The following is a 12680-nucleotide window of genomic DNA, read 5'->3' as shown; positions in this document are numbered from 1 at the left end:
AATTCACATGTCACGGGAGAAATCTCACACGTTATGAGAATGTAAATCGAGTGGAAGTAATAAGTACAATTACAAAATTGTCTATTGGAATTGGACGTGTTAGTACTACGTAGAGTAATAGTAATATGTCCAGGGATCTGATTAACTAAATGAAAACGACTAAGTGTCAATCTTATTTAGCCTGATCAGTCAAATCTTCCGATCTAAAGATTTCGACTGTCGACACACATATATATATTATTCTGTATATTTGCCATCGTGACTGGCTTCTCTAATTAATAGCAATAATCACGAATTGTAAATTTTAATCGGAGTTTCTGCAATCAAAGAGAAATTTGCATTTTCAAATTTTTGTTTACTTATTATCAAGCACAATTCTTTAAGCTTATGAATATTAACTGATATTAGCTAATATTCCATTCTTATAACGAATTGTTATATTATGAATGCTAACGAGGGACCCAATTATGACATCACAACTGTGGCGGCCATAAACTATCTACGCTTTATAGTAATATACCTTGGAAATCACTTGGTAATATTGTGACTTCACATAAATCCACATCTAATTGCCTTTGTGGAATGAGAGGCCTGACGAAGCCACATATAATGAACTGTAGGGCAAACTTCAGTATTGATGGTAAAGTAAACAAACTAAATATCAGTACCCTCTGACTTAAACTTCAACCGCAACTTCCATTTATTAAACGCTGAAGATGTATCAATTTTTATAAAGATGTTGTTTAACAAGAGGATACAGATACTTTTATCAACAGTTCTAATTGTGGGTTTTGTAATATGGGTATTTCAAAGCGTAATGATTGACAAAGAATGGCGCCTATACATGCCTGAACTCAGGCAACTTGGCGAAAATAAAGAGAAAAGTGAAGAGGTTGTTGTTATCACTCCTTTAAACCACAAGGAAGAGACAAGGTAAGGAATGAAATGATCAAAAACTATGTCGTGATACCCAATGGTTTCATTACGACAATTCTTGCTGTCATTACTTTACTAATTATAAAATCTAAATAGAAACGAAATGATGAAAAATTATTGGACTGTAAGCCCAAATGAGTCTTGATGTCTCGCATGCTAATTATTTGTTTAGTCTTTCCATACTACTTTAGCCAATTATCCAAGCTTGCCTACACTATATGAAAGAAATATATTGTTTCATTATATTGTTTCATCTGCTTCCTTGTTCCCTTGCGGTGAATGCTCAGTTGTCTCGCAAAAATTAATCCGAAAGTACCCTCCTCAAACTGGTTCTTCTAAAGCAGCAACAGCTTGGGGATGTAAACTGCACGGGTATGCATTCCCCTATTGCAATTAACTTTTGGACACGTTACTGATTGTTTTATAGAAAATTCAACGAAGAGTTTAACCTGACGGTGCCAACTTGTGATGATATTGCAACTACATACGTCGTAGGATCCCAGGAAATCAAGCAAGCCGAAAATCAGAACGATGATGAACGATCAATAGCGTATAGCATACAGGAACAAGAACCAGACAGGTCCGGATAATTTCGATTCATTTTTTTGGTACAAATATGTTACGTCTTTTTACTTCTATCAATGAGAATGACTAGGTTGCCAGTTATGCAGCAACTTATCATCTTCCCATAACTTTCTTCTTAATTCACATATTTCTAATAAAACATTCATCTAATATAACATCCATTAAAGAAGCTTTATTGTTTAAGAGCAGTATGCCGCATACTGCTTACACGGTCAGCCAAGTTTACCGCATCACCAGAATATACCTCTCTCTTCATTTCTCGAAGAAATTCTCCTTGGTTATTCCATTTTCTAGCAGTCTTAGATCGTTCCTCTTCATTTTTGGCAGATTCAACTAACTCCTCTTGTTCTAATTTATGAAGTTTTTCGACCCTATTCTTTTCTAATTTTTGCGCATTGTCTTGCATTTCTTTTAATCGACGCTCACGGGCATCTTCTTTTGAGGATCCATCAACAAAAGCACGTGGTCTATGAAAACTCCGTCGTTGAGGGGAAGGTGACCTTGAAGAAAATTGTCTTCGGCTGTATCTTTCATTATCGTATTTCCGTTTGTCTTGGTAAAACCGTCTTTTTTCATAATCTCGATCGTCGACATACCTTTTATCGCGATAATGTCGGTCTCCATATGCTGTTGGCGAATATTCGTCTCTCCTCGTAACATCTCTAGCATAGCTGCGTCTTCGAGATTCACTATGGCGGCCATGTCTATCATAACTTCTTTCTTGTGAGTTTAAATGCCGACTACGACGCTCCGACTCTTTTTTCCTTCTTTCTTCTTCTTCTAGCTTCCTCTTCCTCTTTTCTGCTAGTAGTTGCATTTGCTTTTGCTCCTGCTGCTTTATAGCCAAAAGGGGGTCCAACCGGACTTTGGCTTGGGTATCTTGAACAGAATTGGCATTTTGCAAAGAAATAAATTCGGTCTTATTAAGGGAATTCTTTTGATCCTCCACTTTGTCACTTAAAAGGTCGTCTAACCGCCGTTTACCAAGCAAAAATTCTTCCATTTCCGAGGAGTCTCGTTTAGGTCCTTCGGCTGTAGGAACTGCATACATCCATTCCACATGGTCTTTCCTCTTTTTTCCTCCAGCTGCTTCTTGTAACCTCTGAAGTTCCAAAAGCTGTCGTTCCTCTTCAATTTCTCTTCGTAATTGCTCGACCCTTTTTAATTCTTCCTTGTGAGTCTGTTCTTCTTTCCACACCCTCTCTTGATTTCTCATTAAAAGAGGGTGCCTAAAACAGTTAGTAATTATTCATTCTCGACAACATTTATGGTCACACGTACCAACTCTTTTTCATATTCAAATCACCGCCTCCCATTTTGCAATTGTTCTAATAGCTTGCTTTCCCTCTAAGTAAAATGCGATTAAAAAAGTAAAAAACGTTTAAAAGTACAAATTGTTAACAGTAGGAAATGTGTTTGGTTAAGTTAATAATCATAAATCACATTCGATATATTCATACATATTTTCTCGTTTAAATACCTAAAGTGAAATACCGAACAAAATATTCAGCATCCCAATTCTAGAGGGCATCTATCAATCGCTTCATCACCCCCACATAGGCCTCTTGGGGAGAAATTAGATGCAACAGTTCTGTACTGCTCTATCAAGAACATGCAAGTCTGTATTACGAAGGCATAATAACTTCAGTAGAGCAGCAATACATATTGGAAATATTTTCGCGTGCACAGAAAAAGTATAGAATATTATAAATAGGGAAGTAATTCTTTCTAACAATAAGATCTTTGACAACGTAAATTTCAAGTTTGTTTCATTAGGCTGTACATGATTTGAACTAGCATCTTGCGCTGAGGAGGTTTAAAGTATAAGGATTGAAAATCAATGAAATCAAAGTTATGAAGATGAAAAAGGCTGATTTCATTGAACAAGCCAAGATGCTAATATTTGATATCGCACAGTGAAAGGGGACTGAAGTTGAAGAATAGACATCTGATGTATGTGATCAGAGAATTTTCCTTAATGGGCAAGACACTTTATCAAAGTCTAGGAACGGTTTGAAAAGATGCAGTATTCTACGTACTGATTTTTGAACTTATAAAAATCAGTTGAAAAGCAAGAGAGGAAATAAAGCGTCTCATCATAAAATCGTCAATGTTGCTGAGAGTTATGTAGGAAACATAACATGAAAGGATCCACTACCTAGCATACTGAAATAAAAACCTTAGGAGGTAAATAAATAAATACCAAACATTGGCACACTTCCTGATAATTTCTTCCTTTTTAAATACGAATTTCGAGCGAAATAAAGGTCAGGTCTATCATTACGAAGTATAAGAATAATATTCCATCTAGTCCTGTCTAATCCCTTTGACCAAAACCTTAACATGACTATGATTATAAAGAAGCTTTATCAGCATCCATGAGCACATGGCATACTTCAACAGATAAGTTTGCACTTAGCAATAAATCTATCCAGAATTTTTGGGGTTCGGACAGTTTGTCATTATCACTCTTCACTTCCGAAAGTAGAAAATTCTTTGTACTAGTATTCCAAAGGCATAAATCCGGCATACCACTAGAAGCATTCTTATAATCTTGGGCCATGGCATGAAATATAGAAGCTAAAGCTTTACCATGAATACAATAAATTACTGAGAGCAGCGTCTCGAGTGAATAAGACCATTGAAGCCCGATGCATACTGGCTGACTTTTTGATTCACGGGTATAAACCATTTTGACATACTTTTCCGTGCAGCCGTTTTCGACTTCTGCAAGTCTTCCACGAATTGCGTATTCTCGTGCCGAAAAAAATAAATCCGTTGATAAATCTAAAGGTGCTGACTGAAACGCGGATTGGAAAACACCTGGGATGTCCATAAACAAAATATCCCAAAAAACCAAAGCAAATAAAGTTAAGAAAATTCCACCCTCAGAATGAATAGCAGACCAACCAAAAGATGCATAGTACTCAACAGCAAACTTTTCAACTGTTAATACATCACCTTTCGAAGTAAGCCAAAGTGTTCTTGGTTGACTTTTATCCTTAGGATCCACTCTTTTTCCAAAGATTGTAATACTTGAGGGTTTATTTTGAAAGTTATATGAAAAATCACGCCTGTCCTTCTCAGGTATCAATAAGACCTTTTCGAGTCGCGAAAGTCTTCTTTGAAGGACAAATTGGTATTTCATATGTGTATTTTTGTCCTCGATACCGTGCGTACATGTACATAGTCCTCGACGTTGCCAATTTTGTAACACACTAACGTCCGTAGTTTTGTAGTTCCCTTCCAAAAGCGCTTTTCTATTATACCAAAATCCCCGTTTACCAATCAAGTATAAATTTTGAGCAAGTAGAGTATCAAGAACTTCGATTTCAAGTTCAACTAGTCGTAGCTTTCCCAAAACATTCGTACCTTTATGAATCAAATAAGTATAAACGGCCCCTGGGCGATAAGAAAATATAAAACTGTACAAACGCTGCTTATCTTCCTCAAAATCAGTCGCAAACTTTAGCATATCCTGATGGATGTATGACAACCATTTTGGATAGATATTAAAAAAAAGATCAAGGGCAGTTCCAAGAGCTTCCTTGTTTGACAAACTAGGTCCTTCAAATAATGGCAAAAGTTTCTTACAAAGCTCTAACGCATCAACGTATTCTATTAATATTGTCCTAGATTCGAATACGTTTGAGGTTCGAGATATTTGATAACCTGGATATACTGTTTTCTTTATGCGAACTAGGATCAAAGAAGTTAGAGAATGCTCATCATAAATTGTAGAACGAAAGTACACAGCATGGATTCGATGAAAAAGCTCAACGACACTTCTTTCTGGTTTTACACATGATCCGCTGTGATATAAAAGCTGCTGTTTAAGTTGCTTTGTCTGATTATTCAAGTTTCCTATTCCATTAAATGAAAGAAGTAACTGACCATCGGTATGAAGGACGGACTGATTTCTTGATAAACAGATAACTGAGTGAATTATCTCTTTCCTCGATTTCCCGTTTATTTTACTGAAACGAGCAACCGTACGCAGCTCTTCTAAAGTCATAGTATCTAATAATTCCTCAATGCTTATTGAATTTTCATCAACAAAAAACCCTAGTTTCGTAAGGTTTGCACTAGCTTCTGTTATGCTTTGGCAATTTTGATAATTTAGCTGTGTGACTCGAAACCACTTGTCGCGCTTTCTCATGAAAAGACGAACAAAAAGGTATTGTTCGTCGCAAGCTAGGATTTTGAATTTATCCAAAACGACTAACTCTTCTTGCGTTAAGAGGTGAGACTCGTGACTAAGAACTGTAGAAAGTATATGTTTAAAACCCAACAAGTACATTGAGCTTTCGGTTGAATTGACTTTGAATTGCTTTGTCGGATGATCACTTGACAAATTAATGACATTTTTAGGAGGATACCGATTTTCATTAGTCGGATATTCATCACTTGGAAGTTCATTTCCAAATGCCTCCTGAAGATAGCGCTTCATCCTTTTCGTCTATTTAAGGGAATGCTTCCAAAATTTAAAGAGAGTAGGTAATAATAAAAGCGTTATTTAAGATTGCATAAAACGCGAAACAATAAGAAAACGACAATCTTTAATTTAATAAGAATATCAGAAATTCCTAACGCCAATTCTACATATGATTCGAATAGACTGTAAATAAGGATGCATCCTCATATGAGCACGGATATTATAGAAATCCTCTCAATATAACAAAAACAATTGTATAAATGTCTTTTAGACGCGTTTGAAGTCGAAAAGTTGGCTAAAATTTTTTTTATAGACTAATGCTGGTACTTGACCGACACTTCCACCATTTCGAAGTGAAAGTATAGTACTTTCTACTTTCTTTTCTTTCTAGTTTTTGAACTAACTCAATTGCATTAAAATAAACCCAAAATTGGTAGTTTTGTTCTTGTGTAGTAACCGGTAGACATACGGTTCTCAAGGTCACCTCTACCTACTCTAAAAAATTCATTCAGGAGAAAAGGTTTTGGGATTAGCTTGCTATTAAATAAGAAAGAAAAACAAATATTATATTTCTGAATTATATTGTGACTTTGCAAGCTGTTCAAGTCGTGTTATATAAACGACTGCACAAACAACGTATAATTATTGCTTACTATAATTTTTACTCTTCCATTGCTTATTTTATACCCTCAGAAACCTTAATCTAGTCTTACATACTATTGATTTAGACCTTGGATTGCTAAAATGGATTTGTCGTCCAGAATTTCAGAATCTCGCTCTTCGAGAAGAGGTCGAGATTCTCGAGATGAAAATGGTGGACGTATGGACAGATACTCCTCGCGTGACATAGAGCGAAGCTATTATCGAGACGATCATCGACGTCGACACCGAGAAGATCATGATTACCGACGAAACAGAGAGTATAGAGAGAGAAGTCCCCGTGATGATGAAAGATCAAAGAGGAGACGTTATGATGACCATGAGTATCATTCTTCAAGGTATTCTTCTAGACGTAGAAGCGTGAGTCCATCTTCAAGTAGGTCTCGTACTCTGCAATCTATAGAACGCGAATTAGAGCAACTTAGGGATGTGAAGCCAATCAATGAATGGGTTCGTCAAAACTCTCAATGGGATATCAAACCTCCTGGTTATGAGTTAGTAACCGCTGACCAAGCTAAAATGTCTGGTTTATTTCCTCTTCCTGGCGCACCTCGTACTGCTACTACTGATCCTGAAAAGCTTCTTGAGTTTGCTCGATCGGCAGCAGGAAGTATCATGGCGCCACCTCCCCCTTTGCAACCTGGTGCTAGTCGTCAAGCTCGAAGATTAGTCGTTTCCAATCTTCCGTCAGACTTTGACATAAATACATTCAAGCCATTTATCGAAGATTTGTTTATATCCACAACGTACCATAAACCAGAAACTAGTCATTTTTCGAATGTTTTTTTTTCCAAAGAAGATAATTCTGCAATTTTAGAATTATCGAAGCCGGAAGATGCCACATTTTTATGGGGTTTACATACCGCTCAATATGCACCTGATATACTGATAAGTTTTAACAGAATTAAAAACTACATTGTTCCACAAATTATGCCTGAGACTGCAAACCAAAGAAGTTTGGATTTTACGCAAAATGAAGTATTGGACTCAAAAGATAAAATCTATTTCACCAACTTCCCTTCTAATTTGAGTGAACAGAACGTAATTGAGTTATTCAAACCGTTCGGAGAGTTATTGAGCTTTCAATTAATAAAAAATGTTGCTGACGAATCTTCTAAGGGTTTTGGATTTTGTGAATACCGTAACTCTGAGGACGCAGGGAAGGCGATTCAAAATTTAGACGGAATGGAATTTAACGACAAAAAAATAAAGGTTGGTTTTTCCTGTGTAGGTTTGAATCAAAAAATACCCGAAAGCAATGTGGGAATGGTCGCTTTGACAGAATTAGCCAAAGTGGATCCCAAAGTTCAGGCTACACGTGTGTTACAAATTCATAATGTTGTAACAGAAAACGAAGCTGCTGATCCTCGAGATTGTGAAGGTAAGTGCGTCTCTTTTAAATTTTTTTCTAACACTTTTATAGAAATTCAAGAAGCCGTTTCTACTCAATTTTCTAGATTTGGAAAAATTCTAGACATAAAGATTCCTCAACGAAAAGGTTTATCTGACACTCCTTCCATTGGCATTGGAAAAGTATACGTGAGATTTGCTGATATCAAATCGGCTGAAGCAGCCATACAAGAGATGCGAGGCTGTAAATTTGATGATAGAACTATTGTCCTTGCTTTTTATGGTGAGGTAAGTTTGCACAATCACTGATCAAGCAAATTACTAACATGTTTAGGATTGTTATAAAGCAAATGCTTGGTGATAATTTAGTAATCTATTATTCCTTTATGACCCAAAAAATTACTGATGGAATCATTTATGAGTCAAATGCTATTGGTAGTACTATAAGTTATGATTTTAGCATTCTGGAAGCTACATTTCAGTTCTATTAAGCAACTAAAATAGCTATATGGTAAGGTTAATAAAACATGTTTTTGTCCAAAAAATAAACGTATCAATCACTCTCCTCGGCGCTTTCACTACTGCTACTTTCTTCTATATCTGCAGGGGTATTGTTGGTAAACTCTTTAGGCCTAACAATTGTTAGCTATTCATATAGATTATGAAAAAACTTACCAATAAGGTTGCTTCTCCCAAATTTTCAATGGGTTTTGAACCACGTATGCAATAGAACCGTCGATTTTGTTGTTTTGGTCTGTAAATTCAGACTTATCTATTACAACATATCCACCCCGTTTAATCCATGCTTTGTTTCGATATTTTGCAGGCATCTCAACGAGTAGTTCTCGTCCATTGGCTTCACAAACCGTAAATAATGCTGAACCTCTGAGTTGCAATACTTTAGCAACAACTTGATCCTTGTCTAAGGATTCAGGAGGATCAAACGACAGATGACTTAAAGCTTTCTTTGACATTTTTTATTTTCGTATTATACTTCTATTAGAGTGACCTTATTTAGTTGATTTTAGAATGTACCCAGTACTGTGTAGTGACCTTGACAATAAATACTGTATTTACCTAATTATATCTGACAAAGGCTAAAGAACAGGAATATGAGTATGTATTTTTTCTATAATAGGAAGGGAATAAATGATAAACTAGTTTTTACGTGAATAAATTTTGTATTACTTTTTTCTTCTTTTTTTTAAAATTTTTTAAAAAAAAAAAAAAAAGAAGTGCACCAGAAACCCAAGCGTATATTTTTAGATTGCCTATTATAATCTAAGTGAACGTATCGGAAAAATTATCATCAATTTGTTCTTCATAATCCATATCTTCTCGATATTCCTCGTCACTGTCGTTCAAGGTTGTATTTTCTAGAAGACGACGCTTTTGAGCACGCTCGTCTTCCTCCTGCGAAAGGATCTTCAACCTTGCTTCTTCTTCGGGAAGAGGCTGAGATTCACACTTGCGACGATGCTCATCGCGAATTTGTGCGGCGCGAACATTATAGGCATTTATTTGTCTTTGATACTCTTCTAAACGACTGGAATAATTCGCCCGCCTAGCAGAGACCTCATCGACCCAGGGTTGTTTTCCTAGATCATCGAGAGCTCTCCATGTTTTTCCAAGTTTGGCCCTGATTTCATTTTTTGTGGCACGTGCCTCAGGATCACCAGTACTTCTTTGTTTTTCTTGGTCTGCAAGTGCTCTACACACATGCCATTGAGTTTTTTGATATATTAAGTATGGGTTTGCGCTTGGTCTTGTAGGAGCAACGGGCCGAGCGCCAAGAAGTTCGGCGATTAAAAGTTCGCATTCTTGCTCTTCTCTTTCAAGTCTCTGCTTCCTTAATCTAAGATAATCGTGATAGTAATTGAGGGCTTTATTGTCATCATTTCCTTTCCTTCCATTGCCATACACTTGTCCTGCTGATCTTTTACGGTTGGATTCAGATCCTTCAAGTTTTTCTTCTACTATTAAAGTATTAGGAACGGCAACATCCCCAATTAAAGAACTAAGAACATCTTTCGCAGCCAATAAACCAGATTGGAAAGCACCGCGTAAAGTTCCGGAATACTCTTTTGATAACGCTTCACTGGCAAAATATATAGTATCGTCCATGCTCTCTCTTAAAACAGAATAATCTTCTAAGGATGAATCAGGTGAAATAGCATATGAGTAGTGATTTGAATATGCATTGTTTTCCCAGTTCGTAATAACAGTGCGTAACGGTTGCAGATTCTCGATTTTAAAAATGTTACTGAGTTCTAAAAGGATATTATGAACAATATCTCTGTCAACAACTCGTTGATGCGCAGGAATATCCACGTACACGCTTAATGATGGGAATCCATATATGTCTGAACAATCGTTATATATGTAGTTTTTCTTACTAGAGGTCAAAGACCCAAAGACGCTTTTGTGAAGTTCCCAAAACTGGCTTTTAAACAGAAAGATAACTTTTTTGCGATTCAATAAGTAGCACTTATTCAAAGCATCTAGTTTCTGCTCAGATATTGGCGGTCCAAATGAAACGTTAGACTCTCGATACTTATTAATAGGTAAACACATTACCACTTTATCAACAGTTATATTTGTGTCATTCGTAAATGAAAGGTGAGCTTTTTGGCCTTCTAAATTGACTGACTGGACGGTATGATCAAATAAAACCGGTAAAGGACTAGGAGTCGTAGCTAGTGCTTCAATTAGCGTTGACATGCCGTTTTTAATAGCATACGAAGGAACAGCTTCTCCAAAAGGGAAGTTAATAAAACATTTAGATGACGCTTTTATTAATTCTAACGGCACACAAGACATTTGTTTTAAGTACTCAACGCACCATTCAAACACCCGGGTTTCCGCAATGGAAAAGTGTAGTAATTGATTCAAATTTTTGAAGGAATCCTCTAAGAAGTCTTTAAGTGAGTCGTAATTAGACAAGGGAAATTCATCAGTAACAAGACGCCAGTCCAAATTCTGCAAAGTAAGAATAAACTTTTGTTTGGGGGAAAATACTATATTCAGAAGTTGATCATTTTTCATTGAGAAAAAATAATCAAGTAAAGATCTAAATAGCATTAAGACTCTGTCTATATGCCTTTGGTCTATTCGACCATCTCCAGAATCATATAGAGCAACGTTCTGAGTCTGGCGTATTACTTCGTCTAATGAAAGTTGCTGAGAGACTATGATGTGTAACGGATCATTTTCTAAAAAGGGACAGCCATATAGAAAGTCAGATGATAAGTTAACCACGCAGGTTTGAAGTGCATCTGACTGACGTCCAGTTTGTTCTTCTTCACTTAAAGAATCATAAATAGGTACTCCATGAGAAAAAACGTGGCCTCCTAATCGACTTGATGCCTCGTAAAGGATTAACTGAGGAGATTTTTCACCGCGATTTATAAAGTCCTGCTCATATTGCGCAAATAAATTTGCTAATTGACGCGCGCAACTTATGCCAGCCATGCCAGCACCAACGATAGCTACAGTTTTCTGAGGAAGATTTTCTCCTGGTTGCAGACTAAGAGAAATATTGAGTGATCCATAGTTAATGTAGCCGCTTCTCGTTAAAAATTCAAAAGCTAATGACGCCAAAGGAAATGCCATTTTTTCTCGAACGATACCCAAGGCTTCATTAAAGGATACAAACAGTGTCGGGTTTCTATGCCATAGATAGCATATGCCGTTACGGATTTTTAAATAAAGAGACAACCAAGAAGGATTATCCAGGATTTCAGATAGCAAACCTACCTCATCACTTGAAAGAGAATCAGGAGATAATCCACTGGCAATTGCAGACTCGTAGCAGAGTCTTTCATAGGTAGTACGCGGAAGCGCGGGGATGCTGGATTTCACGGCGATTGGAGCCTCATTTGAGACATACTGTGTTCCATTACGCTCAAGTGAATTTGCAGTTGTAGAAACGCGTTTACCTTTACGATTGCCACCCACTGCTTGTCGACCCTTCGCCTCCATAATTTTGTGTTCCATTTCGGTGCTCAGCATATGTTGGCTTAGCAGAGATGCATCGTCCTTGCCAGGGTTATCATCTCCATCGAAGCTTTTGGCTATTAGTCCATTCTGACCCGACAAACCCATGGCGTTGGGCATGGACGAGGTCAATTGATGCTCGTTTAACTGACTAAGGTCAAAAATACCATTATCTACTTCAGCACCAACATTCCTCCTTTCGCTTGAATCTTCCATTGAGTGTTGTCCGAATATAGCCCATAAAGAAGGATCCGTAGATTGCGATGCTCCATTATTCAATACTTCAGAAATATCATCCTTTGGAGATAGCTCCATCATTCAAACATTGTTTAGTCGTTTCTTCGTTAACTTTTGTTCCAGGAATTTCACTTACTAATTATTCAATTAGTTTTCACTTCAATCAAACAAAAGTGGTTCCTCAATAGTTAAACTTTTGAGATTTGTAAGTCCTCTTTTACCGTAAATGAACTCTTCTGTAAATGGAATTTCTTACAAAAGATGCCGTAAAACGCGAAACCCGAGTACTAGCTTATTATATGGTTTAGGCTACGATGCCCTAACTACGATCACTGATGCTTTAATGTACTTCTCTGGAAAGAAAAGCTCTTAATCAGTAAAGAATTCAATAAATATTTTAAGATTCCTCTTAGTCTTTGGTTTATTCTGTTGAAATACCAGATGTTCGTGGTGAGTTTCAATTAAGATGTTACGCGTTTTC

At 36.7% G+C, this 12680-nt stretch overlaps 6 protein-coding genes across 6 annotated transcripts; 2 read left to right on the top strand and 4 right to left on the bottom strand.

Moving 5' to 3' along the window:
* Positions 1-590: 590 nt before the first annotated feature.
* Positions 591-2928, top strand: SPOG_04216 (sulfhydryl oxidase). The gene is made up of 4 exons (XM_013170292.1): positions 591-933; positions 1033-1060; positions 1109-1308; positions 1364-2928. Exons 1-4 carry the CDS (start codon positions 737-739, stop codon positions 1524-1526), a joined length of 588 nt encoding a protein of 195 aa, XP_013025746.1. The 5' UTR covers positions 591-736; the 3' UTR covers positions 1527-2928.
* On the bottom strand, positions 1304-2936 carry SPOG_04217 (complexed with Cdc5 protein Cwf25). The gene is made up of 2 exons (XM_013170293.1): positions 2803-2936; positions 1304-2750 (listed from the first exon to the last, which is right to left on the bottom strand). Exons 1-2 carry the CDS (start codon positions 2835-2837, stop codon positions 1694-1696), a joined length of 1092 nt encoding a protein of 363 aa, XP_013025747.1. The 5' UTR covers positions 2838-2936; the 3' UTR covers positions 1304-1693.
* A 255-nt stretch (positions 2937-3191) lies between these two features.
* SPOG_04218 (VRR-NUC nuclease associated domain-containing protein) lies at positions 3192-6433 on the bottom strand. The gene has a single exon (XM_013170294.1). It carries the CDS (start codon positions 5969-5971, stop codon positions 3875-3877), a length of 2097 nt encoding a protein of 698 aa, XP_013025748.1. The 5' UTR covers positions 5972-6433; the 3' UTR covers positions 3192-3874.
* SPOG_04219 (U2AF large subunit) lies at positions 6432-9072 on the top strand. The gene is made up of 3 exons (XM_013170295.1): positions 6432-7997; positions 8040-8254; positions 8301-9072. The coding sequence occupies exons 1-3, from the start codon at positions 6701-6703 to the stop codon at positions 8325-8327; spliced, it is 1539 nt and encodes a 512-aa protein (XP_013025749.1). The 5' UTR covers positions 6432-6700; the 3' UTR covers positions 8328-9072.
* SPOG_04220 (translation initiation factor eIF1A-like protein) lies at positions 8324-9044 on the bottom strand. The gene is made up of 2 exons (XM_013170296.1): positions 8642-9044; positions 8324-8598 (listed from the first exon to the last, which is right to left on the bottom strand). Exons 1-2 carry the CDS (start codon positions 8938-8940, stop codon positions 8520-8522), a joined length of 378 nt encoding a protein of 125 aa, XP_013025750.1. The 5' UTR covers positions 8941-9044; the 3' UTR covers positions 8324-8519.
* On the bottom strand, positions 9073-12675 carry SPOG_04221 (histone demethylase SWIRM1). The gene has a single exon (XM_013170297.1). The coding sequence runs from the start codon at positions 12278-12280 to the stop codon at positions 9248-9250; it is 3033 nt and encodes a 1010-aa protein (XP_013025751.1). The 5' UTR covers positions 12281-12675; the 3' UTR covers positions 9073-9247.
* Positions 12676-12680: the final 5 nt, after the last annotated feature.

Source organism: Schizosaccharomyces cryophilus, assembly GCF_000004155.1.
Source record: "Schizosaccharomyces cryophilus OY26 unplaced genomic scaffold supercont4.9, whole genome shotgun sequence".
Classification (NCBI taxonomy): Eukaryota; Fungi; Ascomycota; class Schizosaccharomycetes; order Schizosaccharomycetales; family Schizosaccharomycetaceae; genus Schizosaccharomyces; species Schizosaccharomyces cryophilus.
The sequence above is the reverse complement of the archived record's forward strand: the minus strand, read 5'-3'. Positions and strand labels throughout refer to the sequence as shown.